This window comes from Mesocricetus auratus, unplaced genomic scaffold (assembly GCF_017639785.1).
Source record: "Mesocricetus auratus isolate SY011 unplaced genomic scaffold, BCM_Maur_2.0 Super-Scaffold_4256, whole genome shotgun sequence".
Classification (NCBI taxonomy): domain Eukaryota; kingdom Metazoa; phylum Chordata; class Mammalia; order Rodentia; family Cricetidae; genus Mesocricetus; species Mesocricetus auratus.
This window is the reverse complement of record NW_024429182.1, coordinates 97,010,012-97,032,494: the sequence shown is the minus strand read 5'-3', so window position 1 is coordinate 97,032,494 and position 22,483 is coordinate 97,010,012. Positions and strand designations below refer to the sequence as shown.

The 22,483-nt window shown below is 49.5% G+C and overlaps 1 protein-coding gene across 6 annotated transcripts in view; it reads left to right on the top strand.

Annotated features, from left to right (window-relative positions):
• Nucleotides 1-22,483, top strand: part of Arap1 (ArfGAP with RhoGAP domain, ankyrin repeat and PH domain 1) — a 67,805-nt gene that overhangs the window by 14,012 nt on the left and 31,310 nt on the right. For 3 of the 6 annotated variants that reach the window (XM_040757786.1, XM_040757773.1, XM_021229532.2), the window contains exon 1: nt 9,922-10,467. In XM_040757786.1, the coding sequence (XP_040613720.1) occupies nt 9,959-10,467 (509 nt within the window). In that variant the 5' untranslated portion in view covers nt 9,922-9,958. Of the gene's footprint in view, nt 1-3,918; nt 3,997-9,921; nt 10,468-14,009; nt 14,347-22,483 lie in introns of those variants that run through there. The other 3 variants (XM_040757791.1, XM_040757794.1, XM_040757799.1) reach the window with 2 other exon arrangements.

The following is a 22,483-nucleotide window of genomic DNA, read 5'->3' as shown; positions in this document are numbered from 1 at the left end:
GTGGTGTGGACCCCTCCCCTGTGGTTACGCTTCCTTGGCAGGGTCTCTGGTTCCCAGAGAGTGAGAACAGAGTAGGAGGGCTGGGTGCTGAAGAGCTCTACCATCGAAGCACATAATATTTTGGTGCCATTTAAAGAATGAAAACCCATGTCAAAAATCCATGATGAACAAAACATAAAATACCATGATTTTCGATAAAGAAAGTACTTTCTGTGTCCAGCAGTGACTATTGCAGACTTCTGTCATGGACAGCCACCCCTGGGGAGCTACCCTGACCTAGCCTGGTGAGGGCCCTAGGCTGACATTCCTGGGTGGCAGTGTCCTGCTTGAGGTTCCTGGAGGCCTCTGGGTTATGCTTCCAGCTCCTTGAATAGCGCTGTCCCCAAGGCTATCAGCATCCAGTCCCCAGATCTCTGACCTTAGCCAGTGCCCTTTAGTGAAGGAATAGGAACTTGAGAGAGGCCAGACTCTTCTCAGAGAGAGCAGTGGGTTCCTGTTTCCCAGCCCTAGCCTGTCCAGCAATGAGTTAGGACCATCACCATTCCTCAGTCGGCTGACCTCAGTAGGCACTTGACCTTTGCTTAGGCAACTCTTAGAGAAGCAGCGAGCAGCATGGTTAAGAGAAGAGTGGAGAACCTGGCTGAGGGTGGAGAGCATGATTAAAGACGGAGAGCACGACTAACGATGGAGAGCATGGGTGAGAGGGCAGAGCTGCCTTGTCCAATAGATAGCGCAAGAGCAGGCTGGGAATATGGTTCCATGCTGAAAATGCTTGCTATGCAAGCCTAGTGACCTGAATTGAGAGCTGCAGAACCCAGGTAAAAACTCGGTCACATGGCTCAGCGAGTCAAGGTTCCTGCCCTCCAGTTGATGGTCTGAATTCAGGTTGCACACGGTGGAAGGAGAGAGCAGACACTTGCAAGTTGTTCTCTGAGTATGTGCACGCACGCACACACACGTGTGTATGCACATAAATACAACAAACAAACAAACCTACATGCAGTAGTGCACGTGTTTGTGCTGCCATGTCCCACCTGCGGGTGGGAGATGGAGACAGGAGACTCTGCAGAAGTTTGTGGAGAGTGGCAGATACAGTAGGCTCAGCTGCTGGCCTGGGGCGCAGTGGGGAACTATGAGAGAGGCTGTCCCAAGGTGATAGGTAGGTAAGGATACATGCCCAGGACTGCCCTCTTATCCAACACATGCATCATGGCATGCGTGTGCACATGCTCACACATGCGCATGCACTCACAGCATCACATACGTGCATGAGTGCATTGGCGCACTTCTGTCATCCCAGAACTCAGGAGCTCAGTGGTAGAGGCTTTGCCTAACATGTGCACAGGCCTGGCTTTGATCCCAGGCAGAACAAAACAAATAAGAACAATGCATTTTAGCATTTTTATTTTTTGAACGAGTGTTTTGCTGGCATGTGTGTATGCGTACTCCATGCGTGCCTGGTGCCTGAGGAGCCCAGAAGAGGGCATTGAGTCCTTGGCACTGGAGCTGGCAGGTGCCTGTGAGTCACCATCTGGGTGCTGGAAACTGAACCCAGGTCCTTTGTAAGAGCAGCAAGTGCTCTTAACAGCCAAGCCACCTATCTAGCCCCTGTTTTTAAATTTCTAAATGTCATTGTCGTCATCATCCTCGTCCTCATCACAGTCAGGTTGTTCTATAGCCCAGGCTGGCGTTAAACTCACTGTGTACCCAAAGCCAGTGAATACTTGATCCTCCCGCCTCTACTTCCCATGTGCTAGGAGTCTAGGTGTTTGCTACCATTTCCGGCTTCATGTTGCTTCATTAGTATTTAAACCTAAGTATGCAATATCCAATGATTACTTTTCATCATGTAATCAATAGCAAGACATTGAGATATTTTACGTTGTTTTTTTCTTTCACTCTCTTCAAAATGCCCTATGTTCAGAATTCAGTGTTCTTCATTTTGGGGGCCATGTTTCAAATATTCAAAGCCATATATGGCTGTGCCAGCTGCTGTGTTGGACAGGGGAGGCTAGATATGTCGAGACTATGACTTAGGCAAGTCCCTCAACTTCCTTGTACTCTTTTTCATCTTAAACTCTCTAGAGATTATTAGAGGGTTGAGGAGTATTACATGAATTAAAGTGTACAGGCACTAGGCATAATGCAAACGATGATTGTCTTTTTTTTTTCCCCCTTTGGGCAGGGTTTCTCTGTGTAGCCCTGGCTGTCCTGGAACTCCCTTTGTAGACCAGGCTGGCCTAGAACTTAGAGATCCACCTGCCTCTGCCTTCTGAGTGTTGGGATTAAAGGTGTGTGCCACCACCGTCCTGCCCTGTTTGTCTTAATTATTATTTTTATTTAAGTTAGAAACAAGCTTGTTTCACATGTCAATCCCAGCTCCCTCTCCCTCTCCTCCTCCCCCACCCTCCCCACCAGGCCCCCCAGCCCTGTTTGTCTTTTTAAAGCTATCATTTGAGAAGCCTGCTGTTCAGGCCAACACTTTCACCCAGAGTACCAGTTACTTAACATTGGTTTTAGAGGCTGGAGAGATGGCTGCTCCTCCAGAAGACTCAGATTCGATTCCAAGAACCTACATAGTGACTCACAGCTGTCTATGACTTGAGTCTCAGGAGATCTGCACCCTCCTTTGGCACCACATACATGGGGTGCAAGGAATATATGCGTGCAAAATACCTGTACACATAAAGAAAATAAAATCTCTAAAGTTTTGTTTTCAAAATCCTCACTTTAAAATCCCATCCCTGGGGAGACAGCTGTCCATAAAAGTGCCACATAAGCATGAGGACCTGGGTTCCATTCCTATTCACCTGGCAAGCTGGACACTGTGCCGAACACTTGTGGGGAGGGCACAGTACAGGAGGATCCCATGGGGCCCTGGCTAGGCAACACAGCCTGATTAGTGAGAGACCTTGCCTTGAAAAACAAGGTAGATGTCTCCTGAGGAATGATGCTTGAGGTTGACCCCTGACCTCCACACACCGATGCATACATGCACCTGCACCCTCCCATGTCTGCGTACTCACACAAACACCCACAGACACGCACATTCACGTAAAGCACCGTGGGGTCTTTCGTTTGTTTGTGTTTGTGGGAGGTGTTATTTTGTTTGATTTTTGAGACAGGGTCTAACTATGTAGCCCAGGTTGGCCTGGTACTTGCTTTGGTGTCCAAGGTGGCCCTCTATATTCACAGTAGCCTCCCTGCTATGGAATCCAGATGTGCACCGCCACACCTGTTCTGAGCGGCGACAGTTGTAGAGTCCACTTACCATAAGCAAGTGGTCATGTGTGCTCCCAACGCCATGGTGCAGAGCCCAGCAGTTACTAAGACATTCCTGCCCTCACTTTGCTTTGGGCTCCAGGGAGGGGTCTGTGCATCCCATTGTGCTCACAACCCCCACCTCCTAGAGCCCGGGCCTTCTGAGGCTAGCCTGCTCTCTCTTCCCCTGGAAACACCCTATTGGCTCATGTCCTTTCCCAGCTGTGCCCCACCTCTGTCCCAGCCTGCTCCATGGTCCCCAGACTAGTGGAGAGAGTCTTGTGTTCCTGTGTCCCAGCTCTTCTGTGAGGAAAGCATGTTGTCCAAGGAGCATATCCTATCTCCGTGTCTCCCTCCCTGGTGCAGTCTCTTAGCAAGACTCCCCTGTGGAGCCAGTAACCCTAAGCCCCTTCGTAACTGCATGTCTCACCTCTTCAGGTTCCTCGCTATTCTAACCCTCACTCTCTCTCCTGGAAGGACTTGCTGGGGCCTGACTCCATGGTCAGCATCCTGGTGCCCGGGAGCTCTCTCTCTCTTCTCCTCCTGCCTTTGGTTTGCCCTACCCTTTTCCTCTTCCTTTCCCTTTCCCCCTCCTCTCTCTCCTCCTCCTAACATTACTTGCCTCATGAACTTTCTCTCACACCTCTTTCCCTGCAGCATCCACCTCAGAGCACCATGAGGAGACCTTGGGAATAGGAACAACCTCTCTGGAGGCCCGGGTGTACTTGTTGGCTGGTGAGTGGGGAGCTGGGATCCTGAGGTGGGAGTTTCGTGGAGACTGAGACCTGGGGTTTTATTTTCTATTATTTGGCAAGCTGAAGTGGAAGATGGAGAACTGAAGATGAAGCCTGAGAACTGGGTAAAGCCTCCCCGAGGGGTTCTGAGAGGGGACCACCAGGCCCCAGGCTGGTTTGCTGGGTGCCACCTGCTTGGTGTTTCCTCCTTGCTTGTTGAGTGCTTACTCCTGTGTGCTCCTAGTGATGATCATCGCCCTCTCCCCCTTTTGTTGATTATTTTCCTGAGACAGGATTTCTCTGTGAAGCCCTGGCCGTCCTAGAACTCACTCTGTAGACCAGGCTGATCTTGAACTCACAGAGATCTGTCTGCCTCTGGCTTCTGAATGCTGGAATTAAAGTCGTGCGCCACCACCTCCTAGCTCCCGCTTCTACTTCTAAATGCTCGTTTTGTTTGTGTGAGTCTGTGTGTATCTGTGCCTGTGTGTATCTGTGTCTGTTTGTGAGTCTGTGTGTGCCAGTCTCTGTGTGTGTGTTTGTGTGTGTGAGTTTGTGTGAGTCTGTGTATGAGTGTGTATGTCTCTGTGTGTGTTTGTGTATGAGTCTGTGTGTGCCAGTCTGTGTGTGTGTGAGTTTGTGTGAGTCTGTGTATGAATATGTGTGTCTCTGTGTGTGAGTCAGTGTGTGTGTGAGTCTATGTCTGTGTATGAGTGTGTGTGTTTGTGTGTGTGAGTTTGTGTGAGTCTGTGTCTGTGTATGAGTCTGTGTGTCTCTGTATGAGTGTGTGGGTCAGTGTGTGTGTGAGTCTGTGTCTGTGTATGAGTCTGTGTGTGAGTCAGTGCATGTGTGTCTGTGTATGAGTGTGTGTGTGTCTCTGTGTGAGTCTGTGTATGAATGTGTGTGTCTCTGTGTGTGAGTCTGTGTGTGCCGGTCTCTGTGTGTGCGTGCACACACACATCCTGGTGCCACAGCGTGTGTATGGAGGTCAGAGGACACCTTGCAAGAGTCTGTTTGAGTCTCCCAGCTTAGGAATTGAGCTCAGGTTCTTAGGCTTTGTGGCAGGCACCTTTACCCACTGTGCCTCACATCCTCTTGAAATAGGTTTCATTCTGTGGGGTTTGTGGCACAATATCAAAAAGAAGGATCTAGAAGGATCCTGTCTCCCCGACTGCCATTTATCCCCTGATGTAGCTTCTTGTTCATCTACACAAGATGTGTGTCCATGATTTTTTTGTTTTGCTTTTGTTTTTCTTTAGCCCAGATGTTAATATAATGATGCTCTGTACCTTGCTTTTATGGTTGAACATACATCTTTTTGTTTGTTTTTTGAGACAGGGTTTCTCTGTTTAGCCCTGGCTGTCCTAGAACTTGTTCTGTAGACCAGGATGGCCTTGAACTCACAGAGATCCACCTGTCCCTGCCTTCTGAATGTTGGGATTAAAGGCATGTGCCACCAATGCCCAGCTTGAATATATATCTTTAACATCACTTTATATAAACTTTAGAACCTAGCCTACTTCCATTTGGAAATTGCTTACAGGTTTTAGTTCAACCCTGGAAGACTTGACTTTATACTTTTATGCTGTTGAGGGCATTGTACCCAAGAATTTCAAATGCATTTGCTTACATCTTCCTATTGAATGGCTATTCTTTTAAAACTCATGTAACTGAGGTGACAGAAAATGAATCGTCTTCTTCCACACCAAGGTCGTTTTCCAGGGAAGCTAAAGTTTTGTATTCAAGGCCATTCTAGAAGTCAGAGAGGGGCCTGAGCAATGTATGAGCAAGATTATATTTTTGTTCATTTTTCAAAAATAAGACATTCTTGTGTTCTTTCCCCCCAAAAGATCATCCAGATGGCACAGGCTTTAGGCCCTGTGAGCTGTGTTTCAGTCCTGTTTCCTCATGGCCCCTCAGCCCTTCACTTCCTTCATTTGAGGAGTTCTCTGGTGTGGCCTTGCCTCCTGTCTCTGTGGAGACACATCTCGGCACTTAACCGAGTGGACACACTCATCGTGGCACTCCGCTTGGTGTTACTGCTGTTGGCTTTCCTTGTTTGTGAAAGGCAGGGTGTTACAATCCTGCTCTGGACATTTCCTCGCTCATATAACAGGGTCATTCATGCCGGTGTAGAAGACTCTTCCTCCTTTTGGTAGCCACTATGTAGTCTATTGCATGACTACCCCATACTTTAGTCATTTATTTCCCAACTGACGGACATTTCGGTTATTTCCATCTTCTGTAATTCACAGTTTGGTAGCTGATAGCCATTTATGTATGCTGCTTTGGATGGGTGCCAGTAACACTGCAGGGCAAATGCCTGTATTTGTGTTTTCACCCAGGGTGGCTAGGTCAAAGGGCGGCAGCAGAGAGGCTCTCCTAGTGACTGTGATGTTGTCCTCCCTGGAGGCCTCCCTGCCAGTCAGGGAGGAGGTCCCCTGCTCCATGAACACATCTTTCAGGTTGTTTGTGTTGGCAATGTAATGGATGGATGGAAGACTATGTTTTACCTCTGTGTTCTGTTGAGTTCCTCGTCCTGTGTTTAGAGGCTGTGTGCTTTTCTTCATCTGAACGTCTCTGTTCAGATTATCCCCCCATCATTCTCTCTCTTAGTTTGGTGTCTGTTGCTGTAATACACGCCATCACCAAGAGCAGCCTGGAGAAGAAAGGGTCTGTTTTATCTTACAGCTTACACCATGAAGGGAAGTCAGGGCAGGAGCTCATGCAGAGCCCATGGAGGAATGCTGGTTACTGGCTCGCTTCTCATGGCTTGTGCAACCTGCTTTCTAAAAGAACCCAGCACCACCTGCTCTGGAGTGGCATGGCTGACTCACAGTGGCCTGGGCCCACTCACATCAGTAACCAAGAAAATGTCCCATAGACTTGCCCACAGGCCAATCTGATGGAGACAATTCCTCAGTTGACAGCCCTCTTCCCAGCGAGTCTAGCTTGTGTCAGGTTGACAAAAAACTAAAAATTGTGCTCACACTTGTGTGCTCACTTGCCCGCTTGTATTCTTTCTCTCTCCTTTTTCATGTGTGTTAGTTTCAAGTAGCCCAGGTTGCCTTTGACTGAACGAACACTGCTGTGCTGGGATTACAGCTAATGCCCTATATTTAGGCGTGTCTCAGCTTTTGGGAACTAGCGGGATAGGAGATAGCGCCAAGGTGGTTTCATGACGGTTTCTACCGTGCTCTGGAGATGGGTTGGTAGAATGCTCAGTTCATGTGCATGAAACTCTAGGTTCAGTACTCAGTGCTGCTGCATAGCAGGGTGTGGTGGCTCATGCCTGTAACTGGGAGGTGGAGGAAGAAGGATCTGAGGTTTAAGGTCATGTGACTTCAGCTACATAGTGAGTTTGAGACAAGAGAATTAATCTTATTTGTACAGGTCATTTTATTTGTGTGTGGGTATTTTGTTTTCATGTTTGTCTGTGTACCATATGTTTGTCTATGTACTGTGTGTGTGTGACTGGTGCTTGAAGAGGCCAGGAAAAGGTGTCTGATCCCAGGGGACTGGAGTTACAGGCCACTTTGAGCCACCATGTGGGTGCTGGGAATCAAACCTGGGTCCTTTGGAAGACCAGCCAGTGTTCTTAGCCACCAAGCAAACTCTCCAGCTGTGCACATCCAGTCTTTTTTTTTTTTAATCCCTCAGGAACACCTCAGACTTGTATTCAGTTTTTTTTTTTACCTGCCTGCCTGCCTTCTCTTGTGTGAGAGAGTTTTTTAACCTTACTGGGCCCTTCTGTCCCTTACTGTCTTCTTCCCCTCAGTGGGGATCAGCCTGGCACCCTGGCCCCAAGCTTCATCTGAGGTGTGTATATTTCTGGTGTTCATTCTTGGGTTTTTCTGTTCTGTGAGACTATTATGAGTACTTTCATCCTGGTTCCTACCTGGTTACTGCATAGAAATATTGGTTTCTGTTGTGTTAACTTTGAACCCAGTGGCCATACTGAACTCTTCTATTAGTGCTAATAATAGTGTCTAAATTATCCGGGCAGTGGTGGCGCATGCCTTTAACCCCAGCACTTGGGAGGCAGTGGTAGGTGGATCTCAGTGAGTTGGAGACCAGCCTGGTCTATAGAGTGAATTCCAGGACATCCAGGACTGTTACACAGAGAAACTCTATCTCCAAAAACCAAAACAAACAAATCAAAGCAAACAAACAAAATGTCTCAGCTGCTTGGGAGCTCCCATCTCAAAACTCATATTGGTGACTATAGATAGTTTATCTATCCTGATTTATAGTTTCAACCTCTTGGTTTTTTGTGTGCTGTCTAGAACTCTTAGAGCAATGTGGATAATAGACACCATAATGAAGTGGACACCACTGTCTTGTTCCTGACTGTAATGGGGATTGCTTTCGAAGCTTTACTTATGTCTGTGTATATGTGTTCCTGCTTGTTGGTGTGTGTGCCACATGTATGCAGGTGCCTTCAGAGGCCAGAATAGAACACTGGATCCCCCGGAACTAGAGTTACAGGTGGTTGTAAGCCATCCAACATGGTTGCTGGGAACCTCTGAGCCATGTCTCCAGCCCCTGTAATTGGAATTCCCTACTATTTTGTAATTATAGAAGGCTTGTTTAAGGAAATATCAGTCTATTAAGTAAACTCAGTGCTGAACATTTCTGTTGCCTCTTCTGTGCTGTGGGTAACCAGGTTGGCTGTGCCCTTTGGATCTGTTAGTCACCTCTTCCTGTCTTCCTTGGACTTTCAGCAGCCCAGAGGCTCTTCAGTTCTTGGTGTGGGGGGTTCCCATTGTCCAGTGCCAGGCTGTTTTGATAACTGAGTCAATGAACAAATAGGTGAATGCACGAACAAATGAATGTTCTCTCTCTCCTCTGCCTTGACTGCAGGGGAGGGGATTGCACACAGGCCAGGATGTAGAGGCTGAGTGATTGGGCTTTTCCCCCTCAGGAGCTTTTCTTCCTTCCTTCTTTCCTTCCTTCCTTCCTTCCTTCTATGTTTTTTTTTTTAACTATAGCTTTTTTTTATATATATATCGCTCTGCCTGCATATATGCCTGCTGTCCAGAAAAGAACACCAGATTTCATTATATATGGTTGTGAGCCACCATATGGTTGCTGGGACTTGAACTCAGGTCCTCTGGAAAAGTAGCCAGTGCTCTTAACCTCTGAGCCATCAGTCCTCAGGAGCTTTTCTAAGGGACATGGACAGAGGGTGAAATATGCTGAGAGGCCAGCAAAGGTGCCTTTTGATCCCACATGCTCACTGAGCCCCCAAACCTGGTCCTCACCTGGGGACGGGTGCCTCAGTGGGACTGGGCCCTGTGGTTTGCAGAGACGGTGAGGATGGAATGTCTTGCCCAGCACCAACCATGGCATTTTCCAGTCTCACAGCAGCAGCTGAAACTGTAGGTTGGGAGTGTGATGCCTGTAGAGGGTATGATATGCTAAGAAACCGTGAGCTAGATGCAGGGCCACAGGGACCCTCAGGGCTGGAGAACCCGGGTATTCAGTCAGGCCTGGTACGTGAGCAGCGTGGCTGTGCAAGGCGCAGCTCAACTTACGGGGGTGTATACCAGTGCTCAGAAGGCGGAGACAGGAGGATTGACTTAACTTTCAGGCTAGCCTGACCTACATTGTAAGTTTAGGGCTCATTCAAGGCCAGAGCCGAAGAGGCACACAGCAAAACCCTGTCTCAAAACACTAAAGCCACTAACAACAAAAGAATAGAATTTAAGTGGTGTCTGGGGATTTCAGATTTCAGTATCCACGGCTCTAATCTTTGAGGATGGAAGTTTCTGGCATTTGGGGCTCTAGATTTTGATTTTTGGGGATTCTGCATTTGAGATTATGACATTCAGGATTGTGACTGGCACAGCATGGAAGCTCACAGAGGGGCATTGCCAGCCATCGCTTCTGGGTTGCTCTGCCCCTCACCCATGACCTCTAATTTCAGGTCTGAGGCTGGCCCTGGGTCCCTGCTTCCAGAAACCATGGCAGAGAGCAGCGACGCCGCGCTGTCAGTAGCCGAGTGGCTTCGGGCGCTGCACCTGGAGCAGTACACGACACTCTTTGAGCAGCACGGACTGATTTGGGCCACCGAATGCCAAGGCCTCAGCGATACCAGACTTTTAGACATGGGCATGCACCTCCCTGGCCACCGCCGCCGTATCCTGGCTGGTCTACTCCGTGCCCACGCACCCCCGGCCCCTGTGCCCCGCCCTGCCCCACGGCCTGTGCCCATGAAGCGACACATCTTCCGCTCACCACCTGTGCCCGTCACTCCGCCGGAACCGCCGCCCACAGCTGGAGAGGATGAAGGGCTACCTGCTGCTCCGCCTATTCCGCCCCGAAGGAGCTGCCTCCCGCCCGCCTGCTTCACTCCCCCATCCACAGCCTCCCCGGACCCTGTGCTGCCCCCACTGCCTGCCAAGCGACACTCGGTAGAATCTAGTGTTCCTCCTGTACCTCCTCGTACCGGACCCCCCTACCCACAGGCCCGGTGAGTGACATCACTGCTGCTGGGCGGAGGAGCCAGGGCTGGAGGAATGACTCTGACTGCTAGTGGGGACACAAGCTTAGAGAGTATGGCAGGGAGGTGTGGACCCGAGGATGGCTGGGGCTTAAGGATACCGGGATATGTGCAGAGAGGTAGGGGAGCCACAGTGTGCCCCCTCCCTCTAAGTCTCTGCGAACAAATGGGTGGTGCCGCCATCACTGAGGTTGGCCTAGTACCAGAAGAAAGTTTGGGAGGCATCTCAGTTCATTGGGGCACCTGTGAGATGCTGTGGGGGATCAGGTGATGTGTGGAGAAAGCTAAGCCCAGGGATGATGGCTCAGATGTGGGGGCGGGGTGGGCTTCTGTCTGTCATGCTACTCCCCACACCCAGGCTGTGCTGGACACATCTCACCAAATCCCAGGACCTCTCCCTCCTCTTCGGAATCCTTCTCCTCTCCCTAGCTCCTCTCCCCCTCGCTTTCCTGAGCTTTTTCCTCTTACAGTGGACATACCACTTAATCTTCTACCAGCCATTTGCACCGTGCCAGTGGAAAAGCCTCCAAAGACAGGGCTGCCGTATGTTTGGGGGTAATGACATTCCAGTATTCCATTGGACTTTCTTTTCTGAAGGGATGTGCTGAGAGACGTCTCTTGTCCTCGTCACTGCTGGACAGTGTTGGGGATCCCATTGATCCCTTCAGCAAGCCTTCTGTGGAGGGTGGGGATTGTGTTCTGATTTCAAGCTGGGTAACTGAGGCCTAGTCATGGGGAAGGACCAGCTGGGTGCATGCAGAAACACACTGGGGGGTGGACGCTCCTGTGGGGAAAGTCTGTGAGGTGCTCTCCGTCTACAGTGAGCCAGGGGACCTTCTGGTGCAAGCCAGGTCTGAGGTTATGAGATTCAGGGTTCTTGGTGCTATTTTACCCTCTAGTGGCCATTCTCCTGCACGCAGGAGAAACTTTTATTTGAGAGGCGGCCATAGCAGATTCAGAGTTGCTGGAATTCAGAGTACCCTGAACTCACCATTCCACACCCCATCTCTCCTTCTTTCTCCCAACCAGGGTCACCCTCTGGAGGTGCTTTTGGAGGGGAGAGGTCTTAAGAAGAGGCCAGTGGGAATAATTCATCTGGGATAGGATTTTAGGCTATAGAGCAAGGTGTAGGCAAATCCGGAAAAGCAAGGAGGGTTCTTGCCCTCTGCCCTCTGCCCTCGGGACCTGATGCCCTATCTGAACTATTCGGGCCTTATGTAGTTCTCCTGACACTTATACCTGTTTAGGGAACTTTCAGGGTAGAATAGAAATTGTATTCTCAGTCCAGGGCTGAGACATAGGGCCCCACTCTGAGAGCTAGTCTGAACATAGGTACTTGGCCAACAGATGGGGAAGTTAAGGCCCCTAAGTAAAACATCTGGCCCCGCAGTAGTCACGGGGTGGGGGACCATAAATGGTGTAGTACTTTCAGAGAATCTGTGTGCATCCTCTGTGCTTTTTTGCTTTGTTTTGTCTTTTGTTTTTCTGTGCTTTAGGGATCAAACTCAGGGCCATGCACATGCTAGGCCTGTCCCCTGCCCCATGTCTTGTACTGCAAATCATCTGGATGTTACTTACAACGCCAAATACACTATGAATGCTGTGCAGATAACTATCATACTGGATTGGTTAGGGAATAGGGACGAGACAAAAATCTACATGTTTTCAGATAGATGTGGGTTTGCCGCTCATATTTTGATCTGCAGTTTATTGAATCCATGGATGTGGAACATTAGGTTGCAAAGAACCTTCTTTGATTGCCACAGTTTGGGACCATTCTTTAGGGCAGAGTGGTGCCAGTCCTGATGTCCTGTGCCCTGGGGTGTAGCATTAGGAGTCATGGGCACCTGTGGTCCTCAGCTCATGGATAGGCAAAGTCTTTTTTTTTTTTTAATTTGTATCTTATGTGTATGGGTATTTTGACTGTCTGCCTGTCTATATACTACATGTATAGGCACACATATACACATTTGGCCAGCTGTCAGGGTGGTAGCTTGTCTGCATATTTGCATATTTGTGCTGGATCTGCAGGTAGCCATGCTTGATCCTAATAGGTGCAGGGGTGCAGGGGTGAGGGTATCTGTGCAGTTTCAGTGGTGATAGACCCTGCGTGTGTGAGCTCATCAGGGCTGAGTATACACATATATGTGCTGTGGGGGTTGCAGTGCTAGGCTGTGTTGTTAATAGTGTGCAGATGCTGTTTGGGTAAGTGAATCGGCACATTTATTGTTTGTGTACTGTCAAGTGTGAGTCACTGTGCACATATGTGTGTCCATATGCTGCCAAGAGCCTGAGCCTGTTAGAATGCCATCTCTCCGAGAGCCCTGGGATCTTTGTCAATTTCTTTTACTCTTGAATCCTCAAACTCTGGCAAGGTTGGGAATATAATAGGCCCTTTGTACATGTCACGGAGGTGAAAGGTCAGTGCTGCCAGGAGCTTTCACACTGCAGGCTCTGAGCTTAGGTGCCTGGAGATGGTGTGAGCTGGCCTCAGCCTGTACTAGCCATAGACCAAAAGGGCCCTGAGCTCATCACTCCCATCCTTCTCCCTAATTCATACCATCCCACCCGTTGTGGGAAGGAGATGCTGTCAGCGGAGGAGCTGGGGGGGAGTGAGGAGTTGATAGATAGGATCCAAGGCTACAGGGAAAGGTGTAAACGCAGCAGGAAACAAGCAAGGGTGGGGCTCCCTCCCCTCTGCCTGGCCAGGCTGAGGGCTTCCGAAACCAGGCTCACATGTGGGCCCCACAAGACCCCACTTTACCTCCGTATCTGATATAGTCTGCTATTTCAGTCTGTGGCCGTGAACTGACCGACCCAAAGACATCCAGCCCTGGATGGGGAGCCAGCATTCCGATCCTGCCTTCTGACCTTGTCCCTGTCCACTCAGGTGTCAGACAAACCCCTCAGAACTGGCATCTCTGAGTCACCGAGGAATCATTTCTGATCAAGGGTCCCAGAGTCACTCCACAGAGCCCCTTCCAATTCTCTGTGGGTCTTGATCTCCTTCTTTGGTACTTGGATGACTTGAGAAAGTTGAGGGAAGGAAGTACTTGCCCAGAGTGGGCAGCTACCGGCTGGAGCCATACCTTGCTAGGTTTCTCTTTTGTGCTTTGAATGCCTTGCAGCCCAGCCAATCCTTGGCCTTCCTGGAGGCTGATCACCTGTTGCTGGGGCAGAAATCCTTCCCTTTGGAGAGCCTGTTTTGCAGCTTCTTTGGGCGTCCTTCAGCATGTGGGGACTAGGAAATCCACCATAAGGGCTAGCCAGAGTCAGGGCTTCCTGGACATTCACTCTGTGAGGCCTCAGGGGACTAACAGACAGGGCTAGTTGTCCCATTTTAGTTCAGACGGACTGGTGTGGCCTGAGGGGCGGGGAGGAAGTATCTGCCCCAGGGGATTATGGGTGACTTTTCTCTCTTAGTGTTTTCAGGAAGTGTGCTGGCCCAGACTGAAGGCGGTAGGGATAGGAGAGGCGGAGAGCAGGAAACAAAGACTGGGACTGGGGACACACACACACACACACACACACACACACACACACACACACACACACACACTCTCTCTCTCTCTCTCTCTCTCTCTCTCTCTCTCAACAGATTTATGCTTATATTCAGAAATGCACACATACTTAGAGAAGTGATTTACACACATTCAGAGACACCACCTATAGGTGTGCAAAGACATACCTAGGGTTCACCTCCAAGGGAACAGGACACAGGCTCAGCTGGCAACAGGGACTCAGCCACATAGGCTTCCAGGTGCAGACACAGGCCGCCTGGGCAGGCACTGGTGCACCTGACTGGAGTCTCAGGCGTTCTTAGGCCCGGGATTCAGCAGGCCTCTGAGGGTGAGTGAGGGCAGGTGGGAGGGCTGGGAGGACCAGAGTCCCTCTTTGTCTGGCTGTCCACTGTCTAAGCAGCTTTCCCTGGGTGATCTGCTGCCTCTTGGTTTGCTCAGAATTTTTTTTCTCTGTCCTTTTCTAATATATCCCTCCTTCCTTCTCTCTGGGTTTTCCAGGTTAGGGTCTCCCCCTCAGCCTCTCCTGGATCCACTGGGACCCCAGTACCTGTTTTCTGGTCCTTTGTCAGACTGTCACCAACCTGCCGTGTGTGTGTGTGTGTGTGTGTGTGTGTGAGTGAGTGTGTGTTTGTGTGTGAGTGTGTGTATGTGTGTGTGTATCTTTGGTCCTCTGGTGCCCACCCATATGTCTAAACTCCTTGCCCCCAGCCCAAGGGGACAGGGACCTACCTGCAGAGAGGGCTGGCACTTCATTTGCCAGGGTTGTTAATTGGTAGGTACATGTTGAGTGTGAGGTTGTCCTCCCGTCCTTCTGGTTATGAGGAATCCCTAATGAACCCAGCACCCCTCGGGTCACTAGGGGCACAGAATGACCTCTACTTTGGACTGGGTACCAGAAGCAGTTGGGGAGGGATCCTGAAACTGTCTGAAAAGCTCACCAAGAGATGGCCTGGTCTTCTTGTCCTCAGGGAGAAAGTAGGACCAAACCCAGGAGGTTCACAGGGCAGACTGGCAGAGAGATGCTCTGCGCCTCTGGTCCACCACAGCAGGACTGTCTGTGGGGCAGCTCAGCAGAGGTCAGGCAGTGGAGTGGTATAGAGGGTCCTGTGGACTGTGTGAGCTAAAGGGGGGTGTGCTTGGGTGGGTTTCCTGGAGGGAGAAGTGTGTTCTAAACACAAGGGAATTGCTGCTTTTTGGTCGTTCCATGTAGAAAGCCCCAGCAGAAGCCTAGCCCACAGCATTACTTAGCAAGGGGAGCCCCTGGCCCAGGAAGAAGTGCCCTGGGGCCTTAGTTGGGTGCTGAATTTGAATCAGGTGCTATTGGGGGCTGCAGCCTAGAGCAGGATGCTGGCAGCGTGGCTGTTGGGGACAGCCCTTGTGTTAAGTGACGCATAGGCTGCAGATGTCCTTCGTAGCAAGGGGAGCCTGCAAGAACTTGGTGCACTGTGGCCTGGGCAGAGGTGAGTGGGGCAGAGCCGGGGCTTTGCTGCAGCAGCAGCAGCACCAAGGTGGAGGAGGAAGGGCAGAAGCGGCTTGGGGGAAGCAAAGAGTGCAGGACCTGGCCCAGCGGCTAGGAGGAAGTGGGCAGCTGGGAAAGTTTACCACTGGAGACTGCTGTCTCCTGATAACTGGGCCTGGCCTCCTCTTGCAGCTGTGCTGGTGAGAGTCCTGGGATTGGCCTGGGTCCCTCTGAGGCCCGTGTAGCATTTTAGGGGGAAGGTTCTAACGCTGGGGTGGGATGTAGCCTGGGTCCTTCGTCCTCTGCGGTCATCTCAGGGAACTAAACACTGAAGGATATAGTCATGCAGAATGGTCGGAAGTGTAGAGGTGGTCTGCAGAAGTGGCTCAGTGCTTAAGAGCACTGACCGCCCTTCCACAGGACCCAGGTTCAATTCTTAGGACCTACATAGTAGCTCACAAACCATTTGTAATGTCAGTTCCAGGGGATCCGGTGCCTTTTCCAACATCTGTGGGCATCTGCCTGTAGGCACTGCATTTACATACACACTTACACATAAACTTAAATAAATAAATCTTAGAAATAAAGAAGTAGTATGGAGGGTGGGGGAGCCCCAAGGAAGCCCCAAAGAAGCCTGAGGCATGAGGGAAGGCCCACAGTAGGGGTGGAGGATGTGGGATGTTTGCCTTTTAAGAAAGTAGGAATTTGGCTACACAGGGACAGATGTTTGAGGTGAAAGGTACGCTTTATGTAAAGGCTTTAAAGCATATGTTTTTAGACTGCAGCTTGGAATTGTATAGATGGACCAAAGTTAAGAGAGCATATGACTCTTGTAGAAGACCCGAGTTTGGTTCACAGTTCCCATGTTGGGTTGTTTACAACCACCTGGAATTCCAGCCCCAGGGTACTCTCTAGCACTCATGTGCATATACCGCTACACAAACATGCACATACATGCAATGTAAAGGTAAACAAATATTTGTTGACTTCAGATTAACTTTTTATAGAGGGCTGGAAAGTGAATGGCTAGGGAATGGGGACTTAGTCCAAAGTCAGCTTGACACTTAGGCTGCCCTTCTCTGCAGTCCTCCTGTCCTCAAAGTGAGCCTTGTTTTCTCTGACTGGAGGAGGATTATTAGATGGACGTATTGCGAGAGGAGCACAGGGTACTTGCAGGAGAAGGCTATACTGCAGCTCATGGCCTAGCCTGTGGGGCTGAGACTCCAGGTAAGAAGCTGTGCCGTAACATGTGAGGACAGTGTGGGTAAGCTTGCAGGCTAGTCAGAGTTTGGGAAACTGAGGCTCAGAGGTGATGATTGAGCTCTGGAACTTAAACCCAGATCCGCCTGGAGCAGTCACACAGCTCACTGTGCCCAGGACAGGCTCCGTTTGTACCTGTTGCCCCGTAATAGTTATTGACAGAGCCTTAAGCTTCTGGTTCACACCATTAGTGACGGGGTCACTCTAATCTTGCCCATTTATGTTTGGGGCCCCCATATGTCCCCCAGCCCTAGGTACAAGGTCCTATGATATTTCTTCTGATCTGTACGGTCAGACTTCTTGGGCTCAGGACCCAGACTGTGGTGTTTCACCCCCGTCCCGGGTGCCCAGTCTTACTGTGAATGACATAATAATTAGAATTACACCTTGGCCAGAGAAAGGACTGAGGGACAGCAAAGCTGGGGTGCATCTTTGCTCTGCGGGGGCCTGGAGGCTGCATTTTGAGGTACAGAGGGTGCTTCTGGGTTGGAGGTGGGGGTAGAAGTCAAAGGAGAAGAAGCAGGGTGAGCGGAGGCCTGGAGGGGTGTTCACTATCGCTGAGGGCTGCGCTGAGGCCAGAGGGCAGCACTGGACTGGAGAACGGAGCAGACCGCCAGGGGCTGCTGCAGGGGTGCCCCCCAGGCTCTGTTCTCGGTAGGGGTACTACCCCCCTCCTGGGGATTTCCCACAAGCTGTGCCTTTGTGACCTCACTTCTCCTTTCCTGGCCCTGAGTCAGCAGTACTTGATGCCCTGTGCCAGACAGTCGGGCTCTCATGGAGGTTTCTTGCTGCAAGCGCTATGAGAGGCCCTGTTGTCTCACCTCCCAGGACAGATGATAAGGACAGAGGGCACCTGCAGGTAGCAGGCGTCAGGGCGGGCCTGTGGAGCATCAGGACAGTGGTGGAGGTAGACAAAGTGAGGAAAGTGTGTGCTAGCCTGGCCCCGGAGGATGAGGAACAAGCGGATTCCATTGCTACTGTCCACCCCTTAGGCCCCCCGAAGGGAGGAGACTGGCAATAGGGAGTCAGGGCTTGTTTGGCCTTGGAGAATGGGAATCCCCACTTCCCCATAGTTCATGTTCTGCTCTCAGCTGATCCCCGAGCTTGGCCTCCACAGCCCCTATTTCCTGCTGCCTGCAAGTCTCTGTGCGATGGATTGATTTGCTCATCCAGACGTCTGAGGACATTGCACCGAACATCCGGGGCCAGGCACCAGGCCAAGCTGTCAGAAATGTTTGCATTCAGATGTTTAGTCATCATTTAATCATTCACTTGCCTCCCTTGCAACCAGAAAGATCAGCTTGTGAGTCTGTCCGCAGATTGGTCCTCCTGTTTGCCGCCCACCTGACTGGAGTGCTCTTGATGCCCACTCAGCCACGCTCTTCACTCGGCTGCAGGGATCTCCAGTCAGATGTTTTCCCTTCAGTAAAGAGACTCGGGGCCAACTCTGGGAGACAGCCTGGTGCAGGGCCCAGGGCACCGCATACTCTCAGTACCGTCTCCCCGTGGTATTAACGACCAGAGAGGTAGACAGGGTAGAGAGAGCAGCTTGCTTCCAGGGTAGCAACAGGGGTCATGATAGCCATCACGTCACAGTCCACATACCTGCCTGGTAGCCATTCTTTGTGACCCTCGCAGGTGACAGTTCAGAGGTGAGGACTTGAGGACCAGAGTGGGCAGATGACTCACAGGGAGCCAGCCTAGCTTAGAAACTTCTTGTCCCAAGGGGCTTATGTGCCTTCTAGGGGCCCCACAAATGTGAGTGTTCTCAGTTGCAGGTTACTACACGTAGGAGCCTGTACACCAGGGGTAGAGTTTGCTGTCAGTTTCTCTTGGTGGTCCCCACGCAGGCCACTGTTGCCAAGGCGGTGCTGTGTGGGTGACTGGGCTGCTGTACCACCTCGTTTTTGTCATGACTCCACAGGGAAGCCCCACTCCCACCCCGTCTGCATGGCTGCAGGACAAGCTATGTGGAAGCAGCACACTCTAAGACGTGTGTAGCAGTCGAGCCGGGATGCTGTTAGCTTGGGTGCTAACAAAGTATTGGCAGGATGTCATGTCTGCTGCGCGGCCTGTGTCCGAGAACGTGCGGAGGGTGTCGGGGATTGACAACACAGAGACTCGTTCAATGATATAAAGAAAACTTTAAACAGGCTCCAAAAAAGGTTCAAGAAAACCTAAGAAAAGCTCCCACCAGAGAAGCTTCTGCTCTCTCCTCTCCCCTGGCTGGTTCTGCTCTGACCCCAGAGGTGGATGTGTGTGGGTTTTGAAGGTGCGGTTAGTCTTTGGACAAGGTCGAGGTCAGGGCGGTTTCCGTGGGAAGGCCTTTTCCAGGAACTTATTGTATCACTTTTAGTAAACATGTTTTTACTAAACATTGTCTTAAAGCTGCCTACTCCCAGGCAGAAGGGGAAGTGGGTCTCTGCTCAAGGTCTGGTGTTCCCACAATTCACCCCTTTTTATTTTCAAATGAGGCACTCCTGGCTTAGGTCAAGTAGGGTCACCCTCCCTTTCCCGTCTTTGGGGGACCTTGAACCCCTGTTTTAGGTGGGAGGGGTCTTCCCCACAGGTTGCCCGTCATCGGAGACACCCCAACCTTAAATCATCTGTAACCAACCTTCATGGCTATCGGGATTGCCATGGGCTAAGCTAAGCAATGCTTGGTTACGGATCTCTTGCCTCTGGAACAAGGCAAGTTTGAGCTCGGCATAAAGCCAGAATGCCTACTGCCACTGCCACCATTTCCAGGACCCCCATCGACATAGCGCCTCTCCATCACCATACCCACCACCAGATCTGGGCCATAACATTCTACCAGCCTTCATCTGTTACAAGGGTAACCCGCATGTGATTTACATTTACAATTTGATAAAGTTTCCAATCGTTTCAAGATCTGCTCAGGAAAGCATTTAGAAAGTGCACTTGCACAGATACATTAGGCACAATCATTGATGTTACACATGTAGCATTACGAAAAATATGAACAATAGTTGTCGCATTAGGACAAGTTGCATTTCTCCAGAAAAATACACTGGCCTAGTCATGATTCCAGAAACAGGAACCACTAAGTCTGATATTTCAAGTGACCATGTCCTGTTCAAATCTTGAAAAGAGGCTTTTGCCACTCATAGTCCATACCAATGTCCAAATGCTTTAAATGAGTCCTTTTTTCCCTTAAAGGGAAAACTGGCAAAATGAATTCTGTTGTTTCAAGGTGTGTCAAGGGCAAATAGTTAGTCTTTCCAGTTCTCTGTTGGCTTCGGGATGAAAACTCACGGGTCTGGAAGGTTGATGCAGCAGGTCTGTTGAGAAACTGGAAATCTCGAACCGACTGTTTTCTTTCTTTCTTGGGCTGTAGATTCGATGACATCAAGGGTCAGGAACACTGATTTAGGAGATCTCACTCAAACTGGCTTAGGTAGGCTCCCATGGTCTCAGGTCCAGTTTTTCTCTGCTCCATGTATCTCACTAAATGGTCTGACAGCTGCCGAAGCTTTATTCTTTTCCTGCAAGAAAACACAAACATGCCCTCGACCCCAAATTAGGGTCTTCTCCACTGTCTAGTGCATGGATGTCTCCATTTGACCTGAGCAATGGTTGCTCAAGTTCCATCATGCCAGAAACTGTCTGAAGCTCACTGGCATTCACATTATAAAATTTTTAAATGAGGAGTGTATTATTTGATGAGTCATGTGGGGACTGGGGGCATTATTTCCCCTTTTTTATTTTCTAAAAAAATTTTTTTTTCCTTTTTGAACTGTTGAAGCTGGACCATAACAGTAGAAGGATTTGTTTACCCTCCTTGGTTAACTATCTAGGTAAATTGGGGTCCCTACTTAGATTATTTGTAGATGCCCATTAAAAAGGACATATCCTTTAAATATTTCCCAAAAACTTCTGAAAATCACTCAAAGATTGTAAACTATACTGTGTCCAAATAACTTTTGAAAATTATTTGAAGTCTGTGAGCAGTCTTTCCCAATCTAACCTGTAGAGCTCTCACTAGCTGACAAGGCCTCTTTGCATCTTAAATTTTTCTGTTAAAACATTAGCAGACTGGCTGGATGTTCCTTTTGTCTATATTTAAAGCAATCTAGGTAGCTTCTTAACTATTTTTGAAGGGATTTAAGTATCCTTTTAATCATATAAGCAGTTCACACTCACGCATTTACAATCACATTTCATACATACCAGTGTGGCCACACCATACATTCAGAACATACATGTATCTTTCAGTCATCCTTTTTCCCTAGGTCATGATTAGTCTGTTGCAATGAAGCTTCCTTAATTGAAATCTATGTAAAAGAACAACTCCAGCCAGTCCTTGAACTAAAAGGGTTAAAAAGTCCTGTACGTTCTTTATCATTCCTCCATTTGAGCTACAGTCATGGGGTACAGCTGTACCTACTCCTTGTAACTCTGTAGATGCAAGGTGGAGAGGCCAGGCTTTTGGCCAAAAGTTTTTAGAGATGACTCACAAAATAGAACTTAAATGTAAACAAAATTTTCTATTCCATATACCTTTGTCTTTTTCTTTTTCTTTACTTAATACCAGTACCTCTTTACTGTTACCAAAATTTTTTTTTTGAGTCAGGGTTTCTCTGTGTTGTTTGGAGGCTGTCCTGGAACTTGTATAAAGGTGTGTTGGGATTAAAGGCGTATGCCGCTGGGAATCTCTTGGATTCCCCTACTTCCTGACCCTGGTATCAGGCTTAGGAGGGGGAAACTCAGAATGTCTAGTTTCTGACTTTTTAATCTCATTGGCAGCAGCTGCTACCAATGTATTATTGGTGTTATAAAATGGATGAACAGGGAGCTGGAATGACTAACTGGCATCAACATGGGGGGGAATCCTCACCAACGCCCATATTTCTCTTACCTGAGTGTTCAGCAATGGTTGGATCATCTTTAGCATGGTGAGCATTCCTAGTATCCGGAGTAGTATTGGGGTCAACATGCCTGATGCACCGTTGCGGGACCCAAATGGGCTTCTCACTTCCTGGAGGGAAAACACAAACAGCCCCTCGGACCCTAGCTAGTAGGGGAGTGGGTGGCTGCCATTTTCCTGTAATCAAATCTTTCCATCTGACCCATCCCAAGGACTGGGAGGGTTTGTTCCAATGTCTCTCCATAGCAGACAAATTATTACGGTCTACGGTCAAAAAATTTAAAATGTAAAGTATGGTGGATAACTGAATATTGGGGAGGTAACATACTCCCCCTTTTTTATTTTCTTAAAATACTGTTTGAGAGTGGCATGGGTGCGCTCCACAATAGCCTGTCCCGTGGGGTTGTGAGGAATACCAAAAGAATGGACAATGTGATGTTCCCTGCAAAAGGCAGCAAAGCGATTGCTGGCATAGGCAGGGCCATTGTCCGTTTTTAGGGCATCGGGTACGCCCATGTAGGCAAAGGCCTGTAGGCAATGAGAAATAACATCTTTAATCTTCTCTCCTGAGTGGAGAGAGGCAAAAATCAGTTTAGAATACGTATCCACCGAGACATGCATGTATTTTAATTTCCCTGCCTGCGGCAGGTGAGTGACATCCATTTGCCAGAGATGGTTGGCCCTGAGGCCCCTGGGATTTACCCCCTCATTGGGAGAATTATGATAAGGGGCACAATCAGGGCACTGAGAGGTAATCTGTGTAGCTATGGATAAGGGGCACCCAGTGTGAAATTTAATGGAGCGGGCATTTAGATGATACCGCTCATGGAGCTGGTGGGCAAGCTGCTCCTGAGTAAA